At 38.7% G+C, this 13,504-nt stretch overlaps 1 protein-coding gene across 3 annotated transcripts in view; it reads left to right on the top strand.

The window, feature by feature from the left end:
- fam168b (family with sequence similarity 168 member B) overlaps positions 1 to 13,268 on the top strand; it is a 43,622-nt gene extending 30,354 nt beyond the window's left edge. For 2 of the 3 annotated variants that reach the window (XM_038817168.1, XM_038817166.1), the window contains exons 5-7: positions 1,325 to 1,502; positions 4,615 to 4,743; positions 7,944 to 13,268. In XM_038817168.1, coding sequence (XP_038673096.1) covers positions 1,325 to 1,502; positions 4,615 to 4,724 — 288 coding nt within the window. In that variant the 3' untranslated portion in view covers positions 4,725 to 4,743; positions 7,944 to 13,268. The remainder of the gene's footprint in view (positions 1 to 1,324; positions 1,503 to 4,614; positions 4,744 to 7,943) is intronic. The other variant, XM_038817165.1, reaches the window with a different exon arrangement.
- The last annotated feature ends 236 nt before the right edge of the window (positions 13,269 to 13,504 follow it).

Raw genomic sequence — 13,504 nt, 5'->3', positions numbered from 1 at the left:
TGATGCAAAGTAACTATTCAGTTTCTCTGCCATTTCTTTGTTTCCTATTAGTACTTCTCCAGCCACATTTCCCAGTGGTCCAATGTCTATTTTTGCCTCTCTTATCTTTTATATATTGAAAAAAACTTGTGCTATCTTCCTTTTCTATTACCATGTAGCTTTCAGTCATACTTCATCTCCCCCCCCCCATTGCTTTTTTAGTTGTCCTCTGCTCGTTTTTAAAGGCCTCCTAATCCTCGGTCTTCCCACTAATCCTCACCACTTTGTATGCTCTTTCTTTAGCTTTTATGCTGTCCTTAACTTCCCTCGTCAGCCATGGATGCCTTGACTTCCCCTGAGCATGTGTTAATTTGTGGGAATAAATAACCTTTTATTTTAAACTCGAGGAAGCTTGCTGTTGGAGTTGGAATACATACTGCAAGGGTAGGCAAAAGCACGCCTCTTTCTGTGCAAGACACACTAAATTGGGATAATAGAGCAAATTCTGCTCGTGACACCTGCCGTGATCAGGAATTCATGCTGCTGTTCATGGACCTAAAAGGATAGTGAACATAAAATGGCAAGAAATCAAGTTAAATAACTCATAGTAAATGACTTTACTTGGAACCAAGTGCAGTTACCCTCCTGACCTAGAGGATTATATCAATCCCTCGATCTGAAAAGTACTGAAGAATGCCGAATCTTGAAACCATTAGGCGAATTAAGCCATTTAAATCCTGAAATCCAATTTTGCAAAGACAGGTCAAATTTAGAATGTATGATTAATAAAGCAGGATTTAAAATTGTACCTACTGTATTTACCATTGCAAATGGTTCTGATAAGAAAGGAACATATTGGGAAATATCTGTTCTCACTTCCTTCCTGCTGCTGAAGAAGAATTGGTCCACATACCTGCAGATTAAGACTCAAAAGCATCTCAAAGAATTTGTAAAATTAAAAATGTTTGCTGAGAAATAAGATAAACAAGAGCAGCATTATTGAAACAAAATAAAATATCCAGGTACAGTTCATTTTGTACTTCCCAGCTTTTGTAGTTTACCAGAATTGGTTAATTCTCCCTTCTTCTCAAACTGTTCAAATCGAATGCGAGGAAGTGTATGAGGAATTTACTTACAAATTAGAGGCACCTCTTAATACAAACATTCCTACTTTCAAAAACACCCATGTGTTCCAGTGTATAGGTTTTTTTAGCTATTTCTTTTTTAAGTGGCAAGATATTTGAAAGAGAATTGTGTAGTTTTGGATGCAATTTAAAGTTTTTAAATATATCATGAATTCCACCAGTTGTGCTAATTTGTTTACTTTTTTTCCTCCTTTTAACAGCAAGGCACTTACTACACACAGCCACTATATGCAGCACCACCTCATGTAATTCATCACACCACAGTTGTTCAGCCGAATGGAATGCCCGCTGCCATGTACCCACAACCAATTCCATCACCCAGAGCAAATGGTGTTGCCATGGGAATGGTAGCTGGGACCACTATGGCAATGTCTGCAGGTGAGTATCCGCATAAGCCAGACTCGTATACCGCGGCCTTCAATTCTCTCGATGCCAGTGTTTTGGATTTGGCAGTCAACTGTGTGTTATGTACAATGTGCTACATATGGAACAACCTGGAAATGTAAGTGTGAAAAGGTTGAATAAGATCCAAGCATAAAAAAATTGTTGGATATCTCAAGTTATCCAACAATAGGCATGTTTTCTTAAAAAAAAGGCAGTAGCTTGATGTTCCAGTTGTGGAATGTTAACTCTTGGCAGAAGACTTCAGCAAAACTTTTGATAAGGTGCCGCATGGAACACTGATGACGAAGGTAAGAGCCCATGGGATCCAAGGACATATGGCAAATTGGATCGAGAATTAGCTGAGTGGCAGGAAGCAGAGGGTGATGGTTGAGGAATATTTTTCTGGCTGGAAGCCTGCTGTCCAGTGGGTTCTTGCAGAAGTGTTCAGTGTTGGAGCCCTTGTTGTTTATGGTTTATATAAATGATTTAGACATGTGTAGGAGGGTTGATCAGTAAATTTGCAGATTAAACAAAAATTGGTGGGGTGGTAAACAGTGAGGATAACCTTAGATTACAGGAGAATATAAATGGGCTGATCAGTGGCAAATGAAATTCAATTCCGATAAGCATGAACTGATGCACTTGGGTAGGACAAACAAGGCAAGGGAATACAGGATAAACGACTGTACCCTGGGAAGCACCAAGGATCAGAGAGACCTTGATGTGCATGGACACTGGACCCTTAAGGTAGCAGAATAGGTGGGACAGTGGTTAAGAAGAAATATTGCATACTTTCCTTTTATTAGCTGAGTCATAGAGTTTAAGAGCAGGGAGGTTACCCTGGAACATTGGTTAGGTCACAGCTAGTGTATTGTGCGCAGTTCTGGAATCCACATTATAGGAGGGATGTGACAGCACTGGAAAGGGTGCAAAGATGATTTGCCAGGATATTGCCTGGGCTGGAGAGTTTTAGCTGTGTAGATAGGCTGTGGTTTTCCTTGGAGCAGGGGAGACTGAGGGGAGACATGATTGCAATGTATAAAATTGAGGGGCATAGATAGAATAGACATGAAGAAACATTTCCCCATTGATGGAGTGATTTAAGTAAAGGGGCATGAGGATTAGAGAGGATGTGAAGAAAAGCTTTTTCACCCAGAGGATGGTGGGAGCCTGGAACTCCCTGCCTGAATGGGTAGTGGAGGCAGTGACCTTCATAACATTTAATAAGTAAATGTGCACTTGCAATGACAAAGCATACAAGGCTATGAACCAAGTGCTGGAAAGTGAGATTAGAATAGTTAGGTGATTGTTTTTGACTGGTGCAGACACGATGGGCTGTAGGACCTTTTCTGTGCGACTAAAGATTGAATTTCTACTTTAACATTGCCAGCACTGTTTACAGCTTTTACAATTGTATGAAGATCAGTTATAAATTCATAGCATTCTTGAGTGCAAATTACACACTCCTCTTTCCCACAACTCTCTGTTAAGGTCCTCCAGTCATAATTTCAGCTCCAGCCACACTACTGAAATGCCTCTGGGCAAAGTCACAAATGAGGTTCTATGTGACTGATCTCAGTAAACTATCCCCCCTCATCCTTCTTGAATTGGCTGTGACCATATCATTTTCCTCCAGTGCTGCTGCTCTGTTGTGCAACTGGTTGCAACTGGTGAATCACATGCAATGGTTTCTGATCCAGCTCATGTACTGTAACCCCTAGAGTCCCAAGAATCTTTCCTTAACCTTTTCCTGTTTCTCATCGATATGTTGTCCATATCATCTGTAAATACAAATGCAGTTTCCACTTGTGTACTGAATGTTAACATGTACTAGATGCTGTGGTATGAAGAGGCAAGCGTTCAGCTCCTTTTTCACCAACACACCTTTAATGGTTCAAACTCACTCTGCACAGAACTCTACAGATCATCACAAGCTCGAGTCCACCTGAAGCCCCTTTACATATCAGTGTCAATCATTGAACACTTAACATAAATGAGACAATCATTGAACACTTAACATAAATGAGACAACTAATTGCAATGTCTCTTAACCCATTACTTAACTCTGAAGCATTCGGCTCAACCTCATTACCACCCATCTTGACCCCTCCACTGATATCCTCTGACATGACCACATTGCTGTACCATCAACAAAATGGCTCACTTCCGTTTAATTAACCTTGCCTTAGTTTACTCATTTCACCTCATCTGTTGAAATTGTCATCCATGTTCATGATAGCTCCAGATTTGACTGTTCGAATGCTTTCTTAGCCAGCTTCCGCTCTACGTAGATCTGAGCTAATCCATTTCTCTGCTGCTCATACTTTGTATCACTCCATCCTATTCACTCATCACCACCTACATTGATTCATCATTTGGAAAGGCCTCCGTTTTTTTTTCAAATGCCTCCATGGCCTTTCTCCTCTGTCTCTAAGCTCCTCCAGCCCTACAATTCTCTGAGGCCTTGTGCTGCTTCACTTCTGGAATTTTGGATTCCAGCATCGTTGTATTGTTTGTGGCAGTGCTTCCAATTGCTTTACCCACAAACTTTGGAATTCCCTCCCTGATCCTCTCACCCTGCCTGATCCAGCAAAGTGGTTAGTACTGCTGCCTCACAGTGCCAGGTTGACCCGCTGTTGTAATTGGAATCCATCATAAATATGTATGAACTGCTTAAGTTTTGCTTCTGGCCCTGTAAGGAGTGTTTATAATCTGGTAGGTTAGACTTGCTTCCATGTCCAAACTTATTTCTGGAAGCTGAATCAGCGTGATTTCCTGTCTGTTTGAAAAATTGTGGTCAAAGACAGAGAATTTGGGCCTTCAGCTTCAGCTCTTGATCACATTGAAAAGCAGGATTTGACTTGAATCTATTTTACCCACACTCAACAGTGTCAATATATCTATGTTATAAGTTTATGGAGGGAAGAAAAATGTAGAAATAAGTATTCATTTTGTCTTATAATTATTTTCTTCAATTTATCCATCCCTTCAGTTTTTCTGAAGGTATAATTTTTTTGTAACTCATGCCTTTCGAGCACTTATGGTGCTTGAATTGAATCTGGCATTGAGATTAAATTTCATTAAAAATATATATATTTTCTTGCAGGCACTTTGTTGACTCACTCTCCAACTCCAGTAGCTTCGCATCCTGTTTCCTTGCCTGCTTATAGAACTCCAGGAACGCCTACCTACAACTATGTACCTTCGCAGTGGTGATCAACTAGTCACTGGAAATGCAAGTCTGCCTATCTTAATTGTAAAATAGTTAACTTTTAGAATTTGAGTAACAACAACAACTGATGAGAAATCTAATATTTATGGTTATACTAGATATCAGATTTGGATTTAAGTTCAGCTAAAATTTGACTTCAAGACCAGCTCGTCTAGTCAGATTTGTACTAGGTTGCTAAACACATTATTCCTGGAATTTTACACTTCCAGAATTGCCATTGTACCTGGATGTTGAATTAACAGATTCAATTCAGTTGTTGCTATGGCTCTTTTAATCTCACTCCAATAAAATGGGAATGAACACTGGTCTCTCCATTGTCCCTGCACCTGAATTGATGCCAAGTGTGGTTGCACACAGAGAATCTCAACCAAGTATAGTCATCAAGTAAAATGGGATAGAGGGTAGGGGATAAGTGGAAAGGACATCCTCGTAACATTCAGTCTTCCATTTTTAAGTCTTGCATTCTGAGAACTGGAAATTGCTGAAAGCACATGCCATAGTACTGGTACATCTATGGCTGTCAGCACAGCATAACTATGACATGGATTTTCCAAAACATTGGGGAATGAGTGATTCATGTTGCTGAGAATTGTGCCTGTTACACCAATATTTTTTGCGTCCTGTTTCCCCCATGGATCTAGTGAGAGTGCGAAGAAAATTTCCCTAACTCCACCTTAAAATCATTGGTGATGCCCAATTTGCTGGATGAACACACTTTTGGCCACAGCTGCCACTTCAACAGCAGCCTTCGGGTTCAGTTCACCGAGCAGATGCACATTTTATTGTTCCAAGACCGCTTGCTCTTGAACATAGTTGGCTTTTTATCAAGTTTTGCTGATTTATTAAGCCAACACAAAAGAATTGACTTTTGCACATGCTGTCTGAAATGCATTCATCAAAATGAAATTTAATTTTTAATAGCTCTGGCATTTATGTCCATTCACTGATCCTTAGTGTTCCTTCATATTGTCAATCACTAATTTAGAATAATATATTCAGAGTTAAGATGACAAGAGAACATACGGCTGCTCTGTAGTTAAACGCAGCGATATCTGAGAAATGAACTATTAAATAATTACTCCCTTCAGAGACTGCATTCAGTTTTTAATATAATTTGCCTGCAAATCGCAGGACATGAGTTTTGAAATGAATGTCTCTACCAACATCTGGAACAATTACAGTTTAGAAACCTTAAGTTACCTCAGGTACGTGCAGCTGCATATGCTGCCCATGTTACACCCAGAAATTGCACTTACACAGCTTCAGAAAACAACATAAATGACCCATCAAATTTGCAGTAACTTCATACGACGGGGCCCACCAGTCAAACATTAATTTATAAATCAGAATAAAAATTGGACAAGTACTGCACTGCTGCTCACGAGGTCAAAATCTTAATTGATGGTGAACAGTCTCAATTTCTCACTTCTGGATTGCCACTATCCTCACTGTAGCATATTCTGATGAGGTCAGCGGCAAATCCTGCCGCAAATTTACAACTATAGAATTGGGGTCTCAACACTGCAACAGCATTCAGGGCCTATTTAGCATGCTTCTGTCTTTTATAATGTTTGGATTTTACATTATTTAAACGGTAGATTTTAAAGCATTAGAGTTTCTCTCAGGCATAATATGAAGATCTGGGAGGTATAAAACTGAAGCAGCACTACCACTGGTACAAGCTTACAATTCCAGGAAGACAAGTTTACATTAGCACTTGCCAGTATAAATGTGGAAATCAAATTTATACTGGGAGAAATTTTATACCAAAGGGTGGCAAGTATGTGACAACATATAGGCGGCACACGTATGGTTAGCACTGCCTACTCCACCAGGGGTTTGATTCCAGCTTTGGGTGACTGTGGAGTTTACACATCCACGTGTCAGATCCGGTTTCCTCCCACAATCCAAAGATGTGCAGGTTAGGTGGGCTTACGGGGATAGGATGGGGGAGTGGCGCCAGGTGGGGTGCTCTTTTGGAGAGTTGGTGCAGACATGGCGGGCCGAATGGCCTCGTACACCAGGAATTCTGTGGATTCTTCTGTGGGTAAAGGAAGGGCTTGTGAGACAAGAAATATGCACGCATACAATTTTATTAGAGCTCTCACACGGTACCTCTTTCTCCCCAAGACCCGGGCTTCATTGTTTAGAGGCATTAGCTGAAGTGAATGCAATCTTCAGAGCAATTCTGTTGTTCAACAGAGTAGGCGAAGAGCAGTTTCCAAACGTTACTTAAGCACTACCCCTCTTCAATATGATATTTGCACAATGCATAGGAAAACCTTTAGTTTATCTCAGTAAATTATGCAATGGTACCACCCACTATGATAGCCAATTCAGCATAGACCTGAATTCTGCTGATCTGTAAAGAACAAAGAAAAGTACAGCACAGGAACAGGCCCTTCGGCCCTCCAAGCCTGTGCCGACCATGCTGCCCATCTAAACTTAAAATCTTCTACACTTCCTGGGTCCGTATCCCTCTATTTCCATCCTATTCATGGATTTGTCAAGATACCCCTTAAATGTCACTATCGTCCCTGCTTCCACCACCTCCTCCGGCAGCGAGTTCTAGGCACCCACTACCCTCTGTGTAAAAAAAAAAAAACCTGCCTCTCACATCTCCTCTCAGTTATAGCTCAGTTGCTTGTTGCTCAGTTAAACTATTTGACTGTACACCAATTTTAGTAGTCTAAGTTTTAAATGGGAGAGATCAATCGCTATAGAAAAAAATGTCAATGAGAGACAAAGATTTATGTATGCAGCAAATATATTTTGCAGTTGGTAACTTGCCTTGTATTTGCTGACAACTCTCGCTTCACTGGCTGACACTTCCAACACTTAAGATACTGGTAATGATTACTGAGCGGCTTAGATAACTATTGAATCCCTATGGTTTAGTATTATGAGCTGCTTTGTGAGAAGCTCTACAGTGAGAAGTTCAAATTACAACTTATATTGATGCTTTTAATCTTGCAGCATATGTGAGAATAATGTGAAAAGATATGGTCTTGTATAGAATTTTTACATGCTGGGAATTAACTGTATGTGACATAAATCAAGCGTTGAAAAATTTTCAATAAGAACTTAAATTTTCATGTTATACGTTATACTTGCTGAAGGGCGGCTTCTTTGGTTGCTTCACTTTTGCCTTTTGCACGGGAAGAAAATTATGAACTAAGTAATTAAAACACTCTTTTTCACAGGTTGAAAGGTGGGAGATATGCAATCAAACAAGTCTTAACACTTGGTGCTGATTCCCACATGCCTCCAACCAGGAATCTTCCTTCCAGTACATCAATGCTCTCAACACTTGCCAAACACTACCAAAAAAAATCTCAAGATTATCATGGCTGCATATCTTGCATCTTGGAACTCAGCAGTACTCAAGTCTTATGGCAAAACCTGTTTTGTGGATTGTCTTGCAATTTTATAGATTACACAAAAGGGAGTATAAGCATATTTGGATTCATATCTAGTTCAATGCATGTTACAAAATGCTTGCTCAAATCTACCTGCAGTGACTAATGCAAACCATCATATGCAAAATCCAAAGGAACTGAGGTTCAAAAAATATTTTGCAACTTAATTTCAATAATACGGAATCTTATTGTATGTAATGTTTTAAAAAAGAGTTGTGCAAGTGAATTTCTATAACTCACCAGAAAAAAAAAACTGTCGGACTTGATGTTTTTTATCGGGAACAGTTACCTTTCTTTAGCCAGATTATTCATTTACATTCTTGGGTAGCAGATGCATTTACAGTACAGCGCCTGGAGGTGGTGTTCAGGTAGGCATGAAATCAAGCCTGCAGGCATTGACTTGACAGTCCTTTTTTTCCATTTTAAAATGCATTAGAGTCAGTGTAATAGAGAAAAGGCAGCAGTATAAATTAAAGTGAGATGAATGGAGGAAATGTGGGGCATTTTTTAAATGAATTTGGAACAGCCGGTAGTCGTGGGAAAATAGAGGTATTTTTATATTCTTTGATTTAATATTGCAGTAACATGTTATGAATGCCTCTGACTTAAAATCATGACATTTGATGATTTGTAGGCTTTTAGTTTGGAAACCATTATATATACACATTTTTCCCATATCTCAGAATTTTCCATGGGTTTTTGTGGTGTCCAAATCACTGATTATCATTTTGGATCATAGTATAAAATATAATTTTTTTTTTTCTCAAATTGATGTATTCTTCACAGAATAAGCCTCATTGGATGTGTGATTGGATGCTGTCCAGTAGTGGACATATGTAATATAGGTGACATTGTTTTTAAAATCCACATATAATTTTCATCGTTGTCTCATTTGATTTGTTCCAGGTTGTGTATTACATAGGATGACTTCATTGGTCAAGCAAGATTGAATAACATTTTTGAAGGCATTTATGATTAATGCTTCTGAATATTCAAACTGTAGTACAAAACCAAAGGAGGTAAATTTCTTAAGATTGATTTAAGGAATCTGTCCATTACATAATCCCATAATTTTCATAGGACTTGCTGGTTCCTATAGCAGTCATGTTTGAGTTGTGCAATGGAATGCTAGTCCGGTAACCTCTGCTAATTAAATGGGAGAAATGGCAGATCTCCTTTATTCAGCATATGTTAGAAGCTTTCTCCCCAATCTCTACTTGCAATTCACTGAGCAATAGCTGTTCTTAGTTCCCAGCTCCTGGGAAATTCCAATCTTGAGCTTGTAGTTGGAAGATGCAAGTGAATAGTGGAGCTTGACTTGTGCTTCAGCTTTTCTTATTTGGGCTAAATTGCCGTATCCAGGTGGCTTGGCTAAACTCCGATTAGGGATTGCAGGGAAACTAATTTGAGAAGCTTGAGTTATGGTATCCAATGTAAAAACCCCAAGTCCTTCTTGCATTCTCTTTTGAATTGTTCATTGTTGTAAAAATAAAACAATAATGCAGATCTAAAAAGCCAAGTGGACAAATTGGCTGTTTTTTGTTCAGCATGGCCAGGTTATTTTGGTTCGCCATTTTTTTAGTTTTTCTTTTCATGATACCCAAACACTGCACAACAATTTCAATGTATAGGATGCTTATTCTTTTGCAACAATAGGAAACATGTTGATTCAAGCGGGTAATACACAGCCTATCTTGAGTTCCAGTCCCATTTAGAGATTGGTAATCACATCTTTCAGTTATTGTGAAGTTAATTGCAGAAATGACCCTAATCTGTGGTAAACTGGCTATGCCTGTAGATTGGGATTGCCTAGCAGTGCAGTTGAGAGCATTCAGCTGTCTTCCTGGCTGTACTTGTGATATGAGTAATGCAGGGAGTATTTTGGATTGCTGCTGGCACCATACATGATGCAAGAGGATCCAAATTCTAAGTTACCTTTTTTCTAGTCTGTTAAATTTTACCTGAATTAGCACCAATTGAAGACAATAGTTGTGGAAACCATTGAACAGCTTAATTTAATGTTCAGGAATTAGTCAGTTTAATGAATTAGAATTGTTTTTGATAGTAGCTAGCAAAGAAATATTCAAGGGGAACCAAGCACACAACTTTTAAAATCTTATCTTTCCTATTCCATTTTTCTATATTGAACTTTTATAATGAATTTGGCATGTATGTTAACTTCATTTTAAAATACTCCCATGACCAATTATTTACCCATTTATGATAGCCAGCAGAAGACTGCTGGGAATAGTGATGGTCAAGACATTTAACGTTAAAAATTGAGCAATCTGATATTTACTCTGTCGTTTACTGAACATAAACTCAATTTTGAAGGTATCAGATTGCAATTAACTGCAACTTGTATGTCTAATGCTGTGGTTTTGCAAAAGCTTTCATAGATAGTGGTGTCCTGCAGGCCTATGGAGAAGTTCCTTTTCAGAATAACTCTTGACTGGTTCTGCTGAGGTTGTCTTTTGCAAACTCTGCGTTAAAATAGCATGAGCAAGGAAGGAGTTCTAAAATTGAACATGCGTGTGTTCATTATCTTCTGATTTCTCTTCAGTTTGAACTGAGTTAGATTGTGAATTAATCACTCATTTTCAAAGAAAATTGTGTCCAATGTTATCATCTGGAGGGGGTTTTCTGACTTGGCATTTACAGGGCGTGGAAAATTTCAGATGCTTCACTGTAATATGGTTTTTCAATCTTTAAACATACACTGTGGCAGACTGCATTGACATTGTAAAAGATTCCCAGAAAAGACAGGTTGCAATTTTAACACAAGTTATAAACATGACTACAAGAGTAAAAGTTTAAAGAAGCGTATTTGTTGATAGTTTCTTTAAAGAGTTACAAGTTGCAAATCAGGGTTTTGAATGAAATGAAAATTGCACCTAAAGCGAATAACCCATGATCAACAGTGTACACTGGACTAATCCTGATTGTTTCAATTTCCCTTTGTTAAAACTTCATCTTTTTACATTCTTCTCCCTGCTTCAGCTCACCTGTTATGCTGTGATGTATGCTGAAATAGTTTCAATACTGGCAGCAGTGAAACTTCAGTGCAGCATGGAAATTTTATTAATCTGTGGTTTTTCAAATATGCAGCCCCTATTCTCATCATTTGGAATCAGTTGTTCTTCTGCAGTACTGTTGCATTACGAACGTTAGTGGGAGATCCAAGGAGTGAAGGCTAAATCAACAGTGTGAAGTTGCTGATATAGCATTTGTAGGCAGCTTGCACAATTCCTTTTCTTTAACGTATGCTTTAAGGAGAAAATAATGGGTACTGAGATATAGAAAAATCAACCATGGAAGCCTGGCATAGGCAATGTTCACTGTTTAAATCTGGGAGTTTCTTCATGTTACACTGTTGTACATGCACTCATTTGAAATACATCAATTTATATTGCGTTTAAAATTTAGTAGCATTTTGTATTTTTAAAAGAGTTGGTAGACCAAATTATGCTTTGTTGCACAAATTATGACAAATCACTCATTTGGTGCTTTCGCCACTTTGTGTTCATACTGATTACTGTTTGCATTTTTCGTGGCTACTTGGGATAATTATAGTTTTGTTTCTTAAAGTGGGTGAAAGAGAATCCAAAATGTCAGTCTCTCAGCATCCAGAAACGTGTGGGTGCCCAGGTTTTAAATTCACAAATGGCGATCCAACTTTCTGCACTTTGCAATGGAGGGGGGGGGGGGGGGGGGGGGGGAGAGAGAGAGAGAGTATATTCAGTCTGGTCTGGTGTTGCATTTTTAAAGGAACATGCAAGCTTGGCATACTAATTCTATTTGTGTTCTCTTCCAAAAGCTCTATTTGGAGAAGGTAATTTGCTGATCTGCAGAGTTACATAGGGGTAAAATGTACTGCAAAATCTGTAGCCTCATGCAATTTTGACAGTTGGTTTGGAAAATTTCCAGGCCGCTTCGGGGGCAACGCATGCCATATGCTCAGGGACTGATTGAGAATGACCACCTTGTGTTGAGCTAAAGATTGTGTATTTCACCATGGTTCATGATTGAAGTGTACTTTCTATTTAACCTAACTCCTGAACAATTCTTGCACTCAAATTGGATGTGTTCCTTCAATGAAATTCAGTGTTCAACAAAAGTAACAAAAGCAGTTGTCAATATCTGTTTTAAATATTGGGTTCAGGCAAAAAAGAGCCGTACAATAAACATGTATCTATGGCGGAAATGACTCTTTCTACATTGTGTATGTTTGCATGTTCTTTTAAAGCAGTTAACAGGGTTGACTAACGTTGCAAACGTTGGATTCCTGCCAAGCAATTAAGTGCTGTTTTTCCAATTCTTTTTATAGGGGTGTAAGGGGTTCTGCCCCCTCTCTCTCTCTCTCTCTCTCTCTCTCTCTCTCTACCTCCCCCCCCTCCCCTTCCTTTACATTGAACATTTATTGGGAAGCAAACAACATTTGAATTGAAGAACCATTAAGGCACCAAACATGAAAGAGCTACCCATCTGTTTTCAGAATCTTCAACTACCTTTCCCAATTTACATTCTCATCAGACCCAGTGTGAGTCCATGTACTCAGTCAGCTGCTCAGCAGTAGTCTAGGTGGATGTGATCTGAGCTGTTTCCCTGTTTAATAAAAAAAAAGGACTTTGAATTGCAGAATCTTACAGGATGAGTAGATTGTGTTTGTTGGTGTGCAGTGTAGTGCTGTATGACAGCTTTTCCGTTCAAAATAAAATGAGCATATGCAACACATAGGCACAGCAGAATCACCCCAGTGAAAGTTAGGTATGTTTTTGTTATAGGCACACTTTTTAAACAATTTGACTTTTGAACACTATGCTTAATAAAAATATAATTTTGGTACTTATTTAGTCTCGGTCAGTGTCGTCTTCCGGAAATCAGTTTTAATGCACCATTTACATTGGACAACATAAACCAGAAATTCTGACAATTCCTTTCTGAGCCAGTTCAATTATGTGTAAATTCATACATCGTTATTTTTTTAAAAGCAATTTGACAAGTAGATGAGCTCAGATTTAAAAAGAAACTTCAAGGCATGTTTATTGTAACAAGAATTGTTATGTATTAATACTTAAGTTTTCAATAAAGATTGACTTGTGTTGCTTATCATGTCTTGTGAACTTATTTATGCTTTTGGTTACAGAACTGATTTACAGTCCATTGGGTGGGTTTCAGAGTTTGAAAACAACATAATTCATTGCCAGTCATGAAATAAAACTGATTAATCCACATTGTAGGTATAGGGGAGGTCTTGTGACGCAGTGGGTTGATCCCTGCCTTTGAGCCAGAAGCTCCGGGTTAGAGTCCCACCACGTATTTGATGGCCAAGGAAGGTGCATTTA

This window comes from Scyliorhinus canicula, chromosome 13, assembly GCF_902713615.1.
Source record: "Scyliorhinus canicula chromosome 13, sScyCan1.1, whole genome shotgun sequence".
NCBI lineage: Eukaryota > Metazoa > Chordata > Chondrichthyes > Carcharhiniformes > Scyliorhinidae > Scyliorhinus > Scyliorhinus canicula.
The sequence above is the reverse complement of the archived record's forward strand: the minus strand, read 5'-3'. Positions and strand labels throughout refer to the sequence as shown.